The 16,793-nt window shown below is 40.4% G+C and overlaps 1 protein-coding gene across 1 annotated transcript in view; it reads right to left on the bottom strand.

The window, feature by feature from the left end:
* Positions 1 to 16,793, bottom strand: part of LOC139298973 (CUB and sushi domain-containing protein 3-like) — a 310,941-nt gene that overhangs the window by 46,768 nt on the left and 247,380 nt on the right. The window contains 17 exon segments of the mRNA XM_070921804.1: positions 663 to 759; positions 1,266 to 1,390; positions 1,703 to 1,906; positions 2,373 to 2,468; positions 2,594 to 2,707; positions 6,289 to 6,405; positions 6,514 to 6,589; positions 6,700 to 6,818; positions 7,872 to 8,059; positions 8,475 to 8,613; positions 8,886 to 9,077; positions 9,554 to 9,756; positions 10,268 to 10,394; positions 12,436 to 12,627; positions 14,375 to 14,531; positions 14,654 to 14,722; positions 14,905 to 15,005. Coding sequence (XP_070777905.1) covers positions 663 to 759; positions 1,266 to 1,390; positions 1,703 to 1,906; positions 2,373 to 2,468; positions 2,594 to 2,707; positions 6,289 to 6,405; positions 6,514 to 6,589; positions 6,700 to 6,818; positions 7,872 to 8,059; positions 8,475 to 8,613; positions 8,886 to 9,077; positions 9,554 to 9,756; positions 10,268 to 10,394; positions 12,436 to 12,627; positions 14,375 to 14,531; positions 14,654 to 14,722; positions 14,905 to 15,005 — 2,316 coding nt within the window.

A 16,793-nucleotide genomic window follows, 5' to 3' on the forward strand; every position in this document is an offset into this window, starting at 1 on the left:
GAAATTTTCTCATATGTCTTTCAAGGAATCACAGATAAACAAGCAGGTATCAGTGGGTGTGTTCCTCAGCTCCTGCCGGGAGACCCAGAAGACAACCAGCTTAGCTCTAACTGCACTCTAAGCAGGGGGCCACATAGGCAGCATCTTGTATGCCTCAAAACATCATGACAACATGCAATGTTTTTCTAACTTCATCACATTTAGCTGTCAAGCTATATTTGCTGTGATCAGGTCACAAGACAGGAGAGTTCTTCATCTTCTTTATTTTGAGTATGAATGCTTGTAAAGAGACCCTGGCCTTAAAAACATATTTCTCCCTATACAGTATACTCAAATCTAACCACACCCACCATTAACTTGTGCAGCTGTGACATGACTTTCTTAATGTTAAATGTTGTTGAGTAGTGTCTTCTCAGTCACTCAGTCTCACTACCAAATAAACTATTGCTATCAAAATTATCACAATTCAATTCTAACCTGTATGATTTACCTTGTTGAAACTGACTATATGCTATAATACAACAAGATAATTGTTTAAGTTTACTTCCTTCCTCCTTTGTTGCAATTTGTCTCACACTTAATCACTGTCATTTGCCAAATTACTTTTTGGAAAGAATGGCCATGGCATGTGTAACACTGAAAATACTGAAAAAACTGTTTACCAGAGTAGCTGCCCAGTCTCGGTGCGTGGTTGTCGGCACCATCGTAAAAATCCAAAGAGTCCCAGTTATGCTCAGTGGCAAAACTCACAATTTGTATCTGGAGAGACAGATAAAGAGGAAGAGGAAGACAGAATTTGTTCTTGTTTCATCGTATTCAATAAAAGCACCTAAATTTGCTCATTCTATAAAGAAAGAAAGTAAAACCCATGATGTCTCTTAATGGCTGTAAATACTGAAATATGAAACTGTCAAACAACATACAAGAAGATGTTTGTTACCAAAAAAGAACAAGTCAAATGATACAGTACACACATGTACTTGATGCTGTGAGATGTCTGTCAAATATTTGTAACCGACTCCATTTTGTATCAGAGGCATCTTTGCCTTTGTATTTGTCCGTGAGAGCGGTTTAGCTTACACGCAATCAGGCATTATCTCTCACGATTAGATCCTATCTAGTTATCTCAGAATGGTCCCTCTCTCACAAACCATCCATCCATTCATCCTTCTAATAATATCTTATCTTCCTTGACATCCTGCCTGCTCAGCTTTTAAGCCAATGATACATAGGTCAGCCAGGAAGCAGCGTGTGACAGGTACTACCTGTATTCCAGCCCCTTCTGGAACAGAGACCTTCCACACACAGTTCTGGTTGTTGTCATAGGGCTCTGGATATCCGGGCGACAGGATGGTCCCACGACGAAAGGTCAACACACCCCCACAGGGAACTGGGAGCGAGGAGAGAAAGCAGAAGGAGAGAAAAGTAGAGGTTAAAACAACACTTTGTCTGAAAGTAACAGGAAAAGAGAAAGTCGGTTGTACAATCTCTTCCCCTGCAGAGACCAGGGGAGACCAAAGAGGCCTGGGAAAAAAGCTTGGGCTCAGTTAGGCTTAGGGTGGGGCCACAGTGAAATGCTATCTCCATTTGAATTGTCTATATTTGTTTTGACTTGTTTCTCAAAGTGGAGAGTCCATTGTACGGCTGATAATGCATATTCTGAATAGGAACATGTCTGCCTCTGTCTAATTTCTGAACTTACCTATGCATGTTGGCAGGGTGTCATTCCATTGTGCCAGGTTGTCTGGAACAGTCTCACACCGTATGGCAGTAGAGCCATGCAGGACATAGCCAGGGTTACACTCAAACTGCACCAAGGAGCCAACTGCAAAGTCATTACCGAGACGCTTCCCAAAGCGTGGCTCAGGGACTGAACTGCACTGGGTGGAGCTGGTCCTCGGTACAGCTGCAGAAATTAGGAAGATGCCACAACCATTAAAAACATTATTGATATATCTGCCTATCTTGGTCATGACACTCTCAGTGTACCTTTTGAAAAAAATGGGTTAAATGCATAAAAAACTAAAAACTAAAACTAAAAAACTGTGGCATTGTATGTAAAATGGCCACTTCTACAAAATACAAGCGATAACCCATAATAACCCATAGGCCTAGATTACTATGGTTTATGGGGTAGTAATTACCACGACACACACCTCACTGCTATTGTGGGAAAACAAGGTATAAAACTTTCAGCATGAAGATCACAAGCCAGTTCTGCAACCTTAAACCTCTAAAATCACACTTATTTGTTTGAAAAATGCTGATTTAATGATTCTGGCAATACTTATTTTGTACAAATATACCAGTACTACTACTAATAGCAGTAATGATCATTTAATAATAACTTGTGATACTTGTGGTTGGCTGACCTTGGTAGACGAAATGAAATCCCTTAGCAGTCTCCGGTCCGACTGTGGTGAACTTTATCGTTATCTGGTTTCCCGAACTCAGAGGGAGAGACTCACCTAGAGAGATGGAGTCAAAGACAGACAAGAATAGAAAGAAAGACATATGGTTAGGGCTCAGGTTGTATATCTGTCCATCCATCCATATATATGATATATGTATATATCAAGCCATTCATCCTTACCAGAGTGGGACCCAGAGAGAGAAGACAGTAGTGTGTTTTGTTGAGTGGGTCCATCGTAGATTTCCACCACATCATTCAGAGATGTCTGGAACAACACAAACTGACCAAAGAGGACTGGAGACAAAAAAAGGGGGAAAATGACAGATAGAGGGATGAGTTAACCACATTTGAATGGTGGCAAATTATTATTCCACGTTGCTGTCTGTGCCTGACCTTCTAAAGATAAAATTAACCTATAACACCTCATTTAAATTTTATTAAGGTGCAGCGTCAACTTCTATTTGAAGCCAACTATTGGCACAAAATTACTTATCAGAACACTTAACAGTCAAAACATCACCTTATCTTCATCCTGCACCAGTCCATCCCACCCCCACCACCCCCGTCCGCTGGATAGGGTGTATCAGTGTTGTCAGCTGGTGTGAAGTGCTGGTGTTGGCAAAAACTTGCCTTTGTCGAAATATGCCAGTAGGGCAACATGTCTTCTGTCTGTCTTCTCTGCAGCATTACAAGCAGGTAGAGTGAAATAAAGGCATATGGCACAAGTGGTAACCTGTCAAACCCATGTCCCAACACCCAGGTTTTACTCTGTATGATGACAGACTGCTGCAGTGGCCAGGAATTAAACCCAGGCCTCCCATATAATAGCTGGAGATTCCTCTGCTAAACCATGAATTGTATGGTGCAGCTGTAGTGGCAGGTAGCATTAGAAGGCCCCCTGGAGGCCCCGTATTTGCTCAAACTAGTACAATTCTCTCTGTCTCAGTTTATCACTGCGTCTTCAAATCAATCATAAGTCGCCTTAAGATGCAAATCTGTAGGTGGTGTTGTATCAATGAAAATTTGTTTGTTTGCAGCACATAGGAAAAATGTCCTTTAAGATAAATTACATTTATTTCAGCCTCAGTGAAGCCAGCTCCCTGAACACACACACATACACACACACATCACCTCTCCATCTCTCCCTCCCTCTCCCTCCGGCCCCAAAGGCTGAGGTGTAAAGGATTAAATCTGAACATTGCCAAGGATATTCGGCTATAAGAAGGTCAGTGGTCACTTTGTACGAGGCTGTTTCTCTCTGTGGAGTTCTTTGAAAGCATGATCCGCATTTTGCTAAAATATTGCTCTCACTCACAAAAGATCATTGAGTCTGCTTTCATGTAAATCCTCATTTCATGTGAAAGTAATGACAAACAATACAGAACAGAAACAAAGCAGTGGATTTTCAATTGGCGTTGAATTGTCCCTGCAAGGGCAAAACAACAAATCATTAAGAAAAGAGGTTTATCTCTACGGGGTAGATGAATCTAACCTCTTATACTTGTATCTTACAGCCATGTCATGGTCTTACATGTGGATATGTGTAAGGGCATGCTGTTGAGCGGTCATAAAGTATGACGAGATTCTGCCTGTCAGCAGAAATACTTAAAAGCTCCCACCGCGTATAGATTTTAAGGAAATCAGAGCGATTAAGGTTTCCATCATTCCTCGCTGTAATATCGACATACCGCAGAGCAGGTGGAGGAGTTCACAGCTGAAACAGATTTCAGGCAGGGGGATGCCAACATTCACACACAGATTCACAAAGCATTAACACACACATGGAATAGCTTACACACTTTTAGATATCAAAGTGAATTTCACTCATACCAACACAAGAAAGACGCACACAAACAAAGCCACACACATGCACACACGCACACGCACACAGATGTATCAGCAGTGCTGTCCCACACTGTGTTAACCACACAGCTTGTTGGTAGTGAAGTCCCTCTGCACTGCAGCCACGTACACCCGGTAGATCTGTTCCATCGTCCAGGTTGTAACATGTCCAGCAAAGTTTAAATCAATCCACTGGACTTGTTATCAAATGATTGAAATGGTTCGCTTTTCATTTGAAAGGCTTCTTCAGCTCTTGACATCAGATGGAGAAAACCTGGGCATCGATCCCTGTGGAGCTGCCATGCCTCCTGATGAGCTGCCTGAGTGGGTGTCCTCAGCCACATCCCCATTCAACAGGAGGTATGGCATCTCCACAGGGATGGATGCCACGGGTTCTCCCCACCTGGTGTTAAAACTGAAGGAGCCATTTGCATGAATGGTGAAACATCATTAACCATTTAATAACCAGTCCAGTGGTTTGATTTCAATGCAACCGTTTTGAAACTGCAACAATGAGCTTGTAACCTTCAATTGCTGTGAAATTACAAATTATAGACATGTCTTGTTTTTCTTTTTGAGAGTGACAGCTGTTTAACAACTCTGGGCATGGCATAAAGCTCCAGCACTTACACAACTTAACAAAACAATCTCTGTCTCTCGCTCTGAGTGGGAGGTTCAGGCAGGCTGTCTGTGTGTCTTATACAATATGTAGGCCAACCAAATGTTAGCTCCTCTCAGTCAAAGTGTCTACATGGAGCTGACACTCCAAAAGCTGCTACGCAAATATAATGAGACAGCAACCATCAACAGCCTCAGGGAAAGCCGGTATTTATTCATAACACCACAGGGCATAATTGGACATCATAGCCACCAATTACCAATTGTTTGTAAAAGCTCAAGTCAGACCTAATGAGCCAGTCGTTCTGATTTTCAGTCAACCAATACTTTAGATGTGATGTTGTGATAGGATATTAGAGACACGAATGTCAATTTGCACATCTTGAAAATTAAATGATATTGACACTTTGACAACACAATCCCAATTTAATGTCCATTTACTAGCTTTTTTCAAAGCATTCAACTGTATCTGCTGATGAAGACAATGTCAAAAATAAACTTTCATGCTTATTTTTTTAACATAGAGGAGAAGTCCTCCATGACAACTCAGCAAACTCCAATTGGTCACGGAGACATAGTTACTCGGCCTGTACTGATAACACTATTCTACAGATTTTGAAAGACATTTAACAATAACATAACTGAAATATGTTACTGACATTATATATTCCAACAGACAGAGTTACTGACTATAATCAGTGACTTTTAACAGATTAGAAAGGGAAGAACTAAATGCATGTGAGAGGAGACTCACATTTCCTCTAATGTCCCCAACACAGCCTCATTTAATGTGAAGACTCCTCTACAATATTCATATCTTTGTGATGTGTCATTTATGTCTGACTCAAGGAGCACCGATCAAACATGGCAAGATAAAAACAGCCCCATCTTTAAATGTCACTTCAATGATGAAACCCTGACCTGGAATCAAATAAATGGCCAGCAAGCATCTTTTGATCATGTGTAATATCGCTACTAGTTTTTCTGTGGTTACAAACCCCAGAGGGCTCCTTTGGGGGGCTCACCATTAAACATCAAACAAGTTGTAATGTCACTTTGTTTCACAGTAAAAAAAAAAAAAAAAAAAAACAATAGGAGAACACATGTCAAAGGGAATTGTGATCACAGGTTTCATTCTCGTTCTCGACTGTTGTCTCTTCACCTACACTTCAGAGCGTCATACATTTGCATTTGAAATCTTTTTAAGAATAAAGAATACATCTCTTTAATACTGACTACACCTGTACTGCACTATTTTCGCTCTAGCACACCCAATAGATTCACTGTATGTAATTCTATGACATATCCTTAAATGGTATTCACTTGGTATACAAGATCCTGTTGAATGCAATGGCATGTGTGCACTATTCTATTTGTGTGTGTGTGTGTGTGTGTGTGTGTGTGGATGAACTTACCAAACTCTCTCGGTACAGATATAGAGTAGACACAGGTCTGTCCAGAGGTATAGTTTCTGGGGAAGTTTGGAGATAAAACAGTGCCTTCTGATCCTGTAGAACGACTTCCGCAGGGAGCTGGGGACAGAACATACACATGTGCACACACGTAAAGACCCACAGGCACGCTGTGAAGCTGTGTGTGCCGGGATGCTTTATTCCAGTCGGTGTTTTAGTGTGCGTTACCTTGACAACTAGGCAATGCCCTGTTCCATCCAGGTCTGCCATCATCCCCCATACTGCAGGTTAGGGTAGAATAACCCTTAAGAAAAAAAAAATGTAATGTAAGAAAAACAACCCACCAACCATTTCACCAATAAACTAACAAATCAACCGACCACCCACCCAAACAAACAAACAAAAAAACAATACCTGCAAAACGTATCCAGCCTCACAATAGAAGGTGACAGTGGAGCCAAGCTTATAATCGGATCCCAGCCTGGTCCCATTCAGAACCACACCTGGGTCGAAACATGATTCCCTCAGCTTGGCTGGACAGAGAGAAAGAGAACAAGTGAGCAAGTGAGAGAGGGCATGAGGCAAAGAAAAAGTGACAGGCACACATAAATAATAAGTCAAATTAATAATAACTAAGTCCCTAGCCATAATCAAATGAGGCAGGCTTTTCGTTGGGCTTTTTTAACAGTCTGTTTGACTTAGCTGCCTTCACCAAAGATGGAGCAAGAACCATAACTTCATCCCCCGGCTTTTGAATGCTACACGAACCTTGCAAATTATAACTTTGCACCCCCCATCCGCCGAAAGATTAGTGGCCACCCTGCATCAACTTAAGACTTAATTCCTGAGTCCACATTAATCCAATGTTGATTCATTTGTGCAAGTGAATCACACTCACACCTCCAACAGACACTAATTCAACAGGTACTTCATGGTGAGAGCAATCATTCTTTTTCATCTTAAAATCAGCATGATGTCATCAGCGTGGGAGACTTAATTGCTAATACATTTGTGTTGAGTGTTTAGGGGTAATGCAGTAGCCTTCTTTGTTCAATGTGAAAATTAAATGTTTCTTAACACCTTCAGGAGACATCCTGTCATCACAGGAGCCATCTGAAAGAGTTTGTCACGTTAAGTATGAAAGCCTTAAAGAGTAGTTTCCCAAGTGACTTTGCTCATGAAAAACAGATAAGACAGAAAACAGCCCCTGATGCAATTACATCAAACAGAGTATATTAAATTTATTTTTCAACAACTGACAGTTACAAAGTGGCTATAGAAACACTCCCAGCTGGAATATGTGTCTACTTTCTGTTTTTTATCTCTTTTCATCAGAGAAAGACATATAAGTGTTGAGTCTATTTCCAGGTGGCATCTAGTTCAAGATATAAACTAGATACTGAGAGCAGTGTAAATGGCGGGGTGCTGCCTCCTCTTAGGTAATCGTGATTATGTTGTAGATGTGTTTAGTCCCCCTGCTGTAAAGATGTTCAAACAAACATGAATCTTGAGTCATTTAGAGGTTATTCCAGCACTAAACACTTCACAGCATATAAGGATGGTGGTACTATTGGCAGAATTTTTACCTTTGTATTCCAGGTGAAAGCCAGTGTAAGAAACAGACCCATCACTGCGGAATGCTAAATGCATGGTATTCGAACTGCTCTCTATCCGCTCTGGGAGTTTGCTGTCCTGGAAGCTACCAATCAGAGGACTGTTGCTGTCCGGACCATCGTAGATATACAGGAAGTCGTAGTTTGGCTCAATATTGAAACTAGAGATGGATAAAGAAAAGCACAGATAGGGACGAGTTGTAGGGGGAAGCAGATTAAGAGAACAAGGGTACAGAAAGAGTCCACACTGACATTTTAGGATTAAGTTTCCACCAGGAACCAGGAACCTGGTTATTTACAGAGTTGTTTTTGTTTTTTATACTGGAAAAGTATTCCAGTTTTCTTTCACCAGCCATAAAGACTCTAAAATGTATCAGACAGACATGAATTGTCACAAGAGGATGAATCCTAATGATTTTTGTGATCTACGAACTTCTTCTCTAGCACCAAAAGGTCAGAAGACGCTGTGTTTGTTATCAATTACAGCCATTTCTGAAAAAACACATTTGTGCTCAGCAAACCCGACCTGAATAAATAAACGTTTTACTTGGATTGTTAAGCAATAAAATTGGTTACCTGATGAAGGCCAGCGACAGGACGTAGTCAGAGTTGACAGCAATGAGCCAATCACAGTCCTTGGAGTGAGGGTAGGGATGTGGGTAGTTAGGAGACAGTATGAATCCACTGGAGCCAGTTAGGTTTCCTCCACAAGGAGCTATGACGGGAACACAAACAAAGATATAAATTAATTCTAATGAAGTCTTAAAATGCCAGAAAATGTGAGCATTCTCTCAAGCTGGATGAAAAAATAAGAGGTGGGTAGGAAAATGAAATAGTATCATACTGTATATGTTAAGTAACAAGCCCTCCTGTAGGTCACTCACAGATGTGTCCTTGAGCTATGTACTGAGCCCTAAACAACCTTTGTTGTGTATGCAGTACATCTATTGCATGTCCCTATAAATATATGGAAGCTGGACTTTTCACCTATGCAGACAGGTGGGCTGGGCTGCCAGTAGTATCTGTTATCCACTTGTATACAGGTGATTTTGTCGTCCCCCTGGAGCTCGTATCCTGGGTCACACTGAAAGGACACTGAATCCCCCGGCTCACGGCCATCTCCACTACGGCTGCCATTCATTGGTACACCTGGGTCCCTGCAGGCTGTAGCTACTGAGCCTGGACAGAGAGAGACAGAGAGGGGGCAGAGAGAAAGAAGAGGGAATGGAGGAGAAAAGGGGGACAGCAATTACAAAAATCTGTGTCACACTGGAGATTTATAGCTTATAAGCTATATTTTTCTAATGCTTTAAATCAGTGCAAAAAATCAACTGTTTACTATCCTATATTATGAAATATCCGTTAAGATAATTTCTGACTTGTTAAAATAGATTTTCAAGTAGAACAATTATGCAGATTTGTATTGTTAATTATGTGAAATGTTGATATTCAGATTCTTACTCAAATGAAGATCCACTAGAAAAAAGAAACTTTAACAGTATTGGTCCCTCTTTTGCATCCGGAAAATCAGACATATATAACCACACATAACCAGACATATGTAAAGAAACATTATACAACAGTAGAAGGTAAACTCCTATCAAAACATTTCTCATTTTATAATGTTTAGTACATTAGCTCTGGACATTACTCACTAGAGAACTGGATAGCGAATCCTGACTTGCTGATGTAAAAATCAGTCTCAAACTGAACAGTGACGGTGTTCAGTGTGGAGTGGATTCCCTCAGGCAGCAGAGACCCACTGAGCTCTGACAAAGACATTTCATTCTCAGGTGGTCCGTCCCAAACCTTCAGCATGTCGTGGCTGGCTTCCGTGTCGAAGGACAAGAACTGTAGACTGTAAAAATGAAAAAAATATATATTATCAACAGTGTAAACATTACATCTTCATTAAATCAGAAAAGCCAAACTTTTCATCCTCTTTGTGTAAGACCAACAACTAAAGACTCTTATATGAACCTTTTTTTAATTGTGATTTTTGGAGCTTGACAACTTTTATGTGTTTGGTGATTTAATATAAAGTATATAAACCCAAGTGATGTCATCTCAGTTATTACATACATTAATTTAATATTTTTATCATTATACTCCAATACTAACCAATTGTTACTAATACAGAATAATCTCAAAATACTTGAAATAATATGTTCGGGATAGTAGTTCAACCAAGCTGCAATTTCAGATTAGGCCTTTAGTATGCACACTCAGCATTTGTATCATCATTTTCACACTTGTCATACGTAATCACACATATAGATTAGCTATCAAAATACTGAAGTAGGCACTAAAATGAATGACATTTTTATTTTAACTTTACTACTGGGGAGGTTTTGGGGGGCCCACATTACCTCACAATGTTTCCTGAGTCCACTTCGATGGTCCAGGTGCAGCGCAGATTATTGTCATAAGGGAAAGGGTATCCAGGGGACAGGATCCTCCCTGAAGACTCACCTTTAAAACGACCTCCACACTCCGCTACAGGAATCACACACACAGGTAAGAGACATTAAAGACTGTTAACACGCACCAACATACAAACCCACACAAATGTCCCTGTATATATATATCAGTCTGATTAGCACAATTATGACATTACAAATCTCATCAATTTAGCCAAACAAATGGGCAATTGATGAGTGTGTATGCGTGTAATTAAGTGTGTACGTGATGTATGACAAGTCAACCAGTTATCTGTCCGTGGCAATTGTTTATCAAGGAAAACAGATCCACTAGGTGCACCTCAGTGGCCACTGAGCAGTGATTAAACGATCACCACGGAGACAAATGGATTGAGAAAGAAGCCAACTCTCTTCCCTCTGTCTTTCTCACTCTTACTCTCTTACAGAGAGAAAAGAGAAGCAAAGAGAAGAGACAAAGTGCTGATCCTGCATTCATCCCTAAAGAAATCACCACACATTATATAACAAAAAATAATTCCCCCTTCTCTCTTTGTCTCTCTCGGTTATATATTTTCACAATCTTCATCCCCTCTCTGCTTCCCCTCCCTCCCCATGTTCCTCATCCCTTAGGCTCCCCTCCCTTCGTAACTGGAATATATTATCTCGAGTAATAGGAGCAATATTAAGAGTTGGTTACGGAGAAAAAAAGAGAGGAGAAGAGGCAAAAGAGAGAACCAAGGGGGGTAAAGAAGGAAAAACTATGAGTAATAATAAGAAGCAATATAATATTAAGACTGGAGGTTAGCTGAGGTCACGGTGTGTCACTGCTAAAATATAAAGTCAGAGAATATCAGCCAGTGGTTTTATGAGTCTTTCATTATTGATAGTGAGAAGGAGAGTGACTTATTAAGCTGAATCAAAAATCAGAAAGTTCAGAGGCAGCGATGAAGGAAGAAAGGTCAAACACTGGGCTTGCTGTTATGCTTATAGCTCCCATCTGGGGCACAGCTGCAGCAGCCATTTTGCGTGCCACTCCGTATAGGCTGAGCATTTGTTTGGGTTTAATTAGAGAATGTAATCATTCAACCAAATACCTACTGGGAAGGACTGGAAGTGTCTCCACATATGCTTCAAATACTATTCAAATCAAAGAATTTTAGGCACTGGATACCAACATACTGATGAACATGTGAGTGTGTGTTTACAGTATATGTGTGTGAGTTCAGGAGCCCTGATGTTGCATACAGTAGCCAGTAAAAGACCACTATACTATCAATAGTCAGAGCTGTGGTTTGTATTTTATCATCAGTTTGAAGCTCTGAAAAATAAATTAAAAAGGAAATTATGTAATAATGAAATATCTAGAAATATGGTCAATACTCAAAGGGGAGTTGCTTCCCAGTAGGTTTTATCGTTTCCCTAATACAGCCATTGATTTGATACAGCGGTTCGGAGCAAAATCCAGTCGATTGAAATGTGTTTATGAAACAATTCTAACAGGTTTGTCACTTAGCTCTTTATAGAGTAAGGATGCCATGAATAGAGGTTTAAAACAAGGTGAGAAACAAATATAAAAAAAGATTGATCTGTGTGTGTTTGTTCGTGTGTGGGTGTGTTTGAGTGTAAAGCAGAGCATTGGGGGACCAAGAGGGCAGTCTCCAGGAACAAAGAGCAAATCACCCACTGCAGGAAAGGAAATAGATAAATTGGGGGATCCAGGTGGTAAACAGTCCTGAATAAATAGGCTTTTCATTGAGACTCATGAGAAAATCAAGACAGCCTCCACCTGCTTTCTTTCCAGATTACTGAATGAATGTCCTGTTAGCAGAGACTTTATATAAAGCAGCAAGTGACTCTGCACTGGATTCTAGAGCACAATAATGCTTCCTGCTACTTTACTGATGTAGAAGTGTTATGGACAAGGTAAATCACACAGCAAAAATGCAGCAATACCAGTGAAAGCCAAAGCAACAATGAACCCTCCTCACCTTTCCCTCTCAAGCTTATTAAAGAGAGTTATTCAAGGTTCAACCTATAATTGCGTGTATGTCCCCTTGTGTGTATCTTTTCAATGAACCTCTTTCCAAAGTGTGAACGGCTTCACATAGCAGACATACCGATACAAGAAGGCAGAGGGTTATCCCAGGCTCTCCGTTCGCCTGTCATACACTTCAGTGTGGAAGCCCCATGCAGAGTGTATCCAGGCTCACATCTGTATGTGATGCTGCTCCCGGAGAAATGGCCCTGGTCATTGACCTTGAAGCCGAACTGAGGCACGCCTGGGTCCTCACAATGAGACAACTCAAAACCTAGAGAGAGAAAAAGATAGAGAAACATCTTTACAGTGTGTACTTATTAAAGTACTCGCTAAGGGACATCAAAGACACACTAGAGAAAACAGAATTAGTGTTGTTTAGATGCACAGCAATATTCCCTTAATATCTGGCATGCTCAAGTATTCTGTTTATGAGCTTGCTGAGATCATACATCCTGTTTAAGCCCTCATCCCGATTTAATAAAAAAACAAGAAAAGATACATGAGACATACCAATATTAGGAACGATACTGGCGCATGTATACACCTTATCCAATTTAATGTTGTTTTTCACAGTCTGTCTAAGCTCGGTTTCCATGGTAATATTCAGAATATTCTGTTTATTCATGTGCACAATTTTGGAGAGCGGGATATGAAGAGGTATATAAATAGCTTATCCTTATAAGACCTTAACCAGGATTTGATCTACGGTATTACCAGGAAGACGGGGCGCGCCAGGATTTGAGTTATCTCATGGAAGACTGCAGGAGGTGCATGTCTAAATCCTTAAAAATGGCCATTTGCAAAGCTGTACTTTTACAATTGGGCAATCTGAACACATCTGCCATCATCCTGACGTCTAGTGTGAATGGTTGCCCACCTGAGATTGTTCTCTGTATGTTAGACATCCATAAGAAAAAAACCCTTCATACATTTTTCATTGAATCACACCTATGAGTTTTGTTCCAGCCTTCATATCAAACTATAAACATAGTGAGGCATACAAAGTTTTTACATTATTGCAAACAAAAAAGGCTGCTACAACGTTCTCTAAGCCAATGTCTTTTGTTTTGTATCGCAAACTAACTTCTATTTGCAGGTGCAGAGGAATACGTAAGTAATGCACCGCTCTGCTCACACAGCAGAGAGACAATGCAACTTTAAAGCATTATGCAAATCATCCTGCATGACTCCATTTAAACAATTAGATTTTCTAATTACGAAAACTATGCATCTAAGAGAGCGCGGCTAAACGTGGGTGTGCTGTGGTGAACATCAGAATGCACCTTTAACACCTCATCCTACGCTGAAATCAGAGCTCCCTGAAAGCTTTGTTAATCAAACGTGACAAGTTTCTTGTGATCTTCTCAGCGGTGGAATTTACAATCAGTTTTGAGATGGTTTCACAAATGAGAATCTTTTAGAGTTAAATTGATTCGGCAAGTATGTCACATTTGTCAGGAATTAGTACAGCTGTCAAGTGGAATTTAATTGCTGACTTGATGTGACTCCCAGACTGATCCTTATTCTCTTGTGCTGTCATTGGCCACTCTAGTCCAGTACACTTCTAGCAGGTCCTAGTTGTTATGAGTTAATGGATTTGAGATACATATGGTAATAAAATATAGCGCATGTGCAGCAGAAAATTGTAGTTTAAGCTAAGATGTAAAGTACTGTGATCTTCCAAAATACTTAGAATCAACTTGCCATTGCCTCTACCACCAATGATGCCTTTTATACAACCGAGGGCATAATTAACAAACTACTTGAACAGTCCAACTAACCAATCCCAGCATGTGTTTGTGTTGTAGTTTATGTTACTATCATGCAAGCTAGCTGTGTTGTATATTGCACAGGGAGGTTATGCAGATATATTAACATATATACTGTAAACCAGTTTGAAATCCAATACTAGAGTCAGATCAGGGTAAAGTCAACCCTTCCACCCCACTCATTCAGGTTTTGACTAGGTTAGGTTGTGTGCATGTATAGGTTTATACTGCTTAGCTGAGAGCACTTACTTGAGTAGACCAGTTTGAATCCTTCCCCTGTATTTTCTGCATCACTGTAAAATTCCAGCCAGAGATGGTTTGAAGTGGAGATCAGCGTCAGGCCCAACATAGACGACCCCGTGAATGCTCCCAGGACATGAGCTGTGTTGTCTTTACCGTCATAAATCTAGAATAACAGTTTTCAAAGGTATGAATTGAGTCTTTTTTATCGTCACTGATCAGTTTACACACAGATGTTGGGCAGGAAGAATGACAGAGAAATCATCAAATATGTGTCTGTGTGTTTACCTTGAGTATATCCCCTTGGGCAAGATGAAAGGTTCGAGCAGAGATGTTAATGCCTTTCCCAGCCTGCACCTAAAGTAAATATGGAATCCAAATTAGATTTATTGACCAACAAAGTGGACAACATGTACTCACCAACATTTCAGGATTTCAGGATTCATTTCCACTAACTCTCATAATGATTTTTACACTTGTGCCAGCATGAAAAATGTAGAGTCTCTGAGATCTTCAGTTAGGATGTACAGATTTGTTACCTGGATGCTGTAGATGCACTCGTGGTTGTTGTCATAGTTCATTGGATAGTTTGGAGAGAGAAGGATCCCTTCATTGTTTATAACTGAAGACCCACACTCCGCTGATGACCAATACAGAAAGAAGAGAATTATTATTATTAAAGGATATATATAGATGGTTTTATACTGATGTGGTAAGAGCATGAGGGAAAACATAAACACGTTCTTAGAAACTGTTCAGTCCTACAGTATAAAAGTTTTAGTCCATAGTACGAACAGTTACAGACAACACGGCTGTCCTTAGAGTGAAACGATTTTTTCATCTTACAGAAGATGATGATTCCTTTTTTTGCTATAAATGGATGAATACTCCTCATGTGTACTTGTGTGTATGTGTGCGTGTAATTTAATAACCCTTTTAAACAGCTGTACTGTCAGCCATCTACTTCAGTTGAGGAGAATGGGCAGGTAGTAAAATTCAGAAACTAATTTACCAAAAGATATCCGCTCTCTGCACTTCTCACATGTGCCCTCTATCTACAGAATCTATGTCCCTTTCCTCTCTTTTTTCCTCCCTCTCTCCCCCTCTCTGTGTCTCTACTGGTGTAATAGTCATATTACAGCTGTCATATCGTCAATAAATCACGCTGCTACAGTTTCCATTTAGAAAATTACCTCTCCACCCTCTCCCTCTTTAACTCCCTCGCTCTTGCTCTTGCTCTTTCTCTCTGTCTCCCTCTCTATGAATAGTGCCTCCTTTACCCTCTTCTACTTCAATCAACCTTCCACTTTTCCCAAGTTTCCCCCTCTCCTCTCCCTCTTCCTCTTTATTTCCTGCTCCGCTTCTCTCTTTTCGCTCCTGCCTCTGTCTACTTTCCCTTAACAAAGGTGCTAAATAGATGATAATGTCCAGAAATAATAGAAGAGTAGAAAAAACAAGCCAAAGGCACATTTGATTATCTGAAAAAGCAAAGACACCTCTTTGGTACCTCTCCAACTCCCTTCTGGACAGTACTTCATTAAAACAATATGTTAAATCATCCCTCTCCTCTCTTCTTCACTCCTCCCTTGTGACGTGCACCACATCATGCAGCAATGCAACACAACACAACACACAGGAACTAAATATAGCAAACCGCACCATAGAACGCCGTCTCGCAACACCACTCCCACCTCTTTGCATTATCAGTCTTTGCACGTTGATTACAAAGAGCCAAAGACGTAAACACTGGCCCTGCAAACATCACGCAAAGCTGAAAACAAGGTCTCACCACCAATCTAAAATTAAAAAGTGATATACTGTATCTTCTCTTTTATTAGACCCGGATGTCTGCCTCTCTGCACCTGTATCGTCACATACTTCTCATGGTGATGCTGAAAACAATCCTGTGACGGAGTGTAGAAACATTCAGTGTGTCTCTTTTGCTTTTATTATTACCGTCCATTGATTCCACATCAGCGCCCAAATCAAATCTCATTTTACACATTTCTTGCTTAAAAAGAAGCTGAAGTTATGAGTACACGCTATTGTTCCTTGTGAGTAAACTCATTTTTCTGCATTAGACACATTCTAAAGACAGTGGATTAGCCCTTCTGTGGTGCCCAGGGAACAATTGTAAGGCCGGTGTCTTGATCAAGGACAATGACTGGAGTACTGAGAATACACCCAACACACAAACAGAAGGAGGGGGAGCAAACAGCGTCGACATTGAAAGCCATTACTCTCCGGCACCATTTTCTCTCTCTTTTTTTTGTCATTAGCATGTAAACATCTGATCATCTTTTCAGAGTAAATATACATTTCTCACTCAAGTTACAGGATGGAAATATGTAAGATAACGTCTGGTCAAAACAACTAAGCCCTGTTTTGGCATTTTCATGTCCTAAAGGTTTTTTTTCCACACAGCTCA

The sequence above is a fragment of the Enoplosus armatus genome, chromosome 16 (assembly GCF_043641665.1).
Source record: "Enoplosus armatus isolate fEnoArm2 chromosome 16, fEnoArm2.hap1, whole genome shotgun sequence".
Lineage (NCBI taxonomy): Eukaryota > Metazoa > Chordata > Actinopteri > Centrarchiformes > Enoplosidae > Enoplosus > Enoplosus armatus.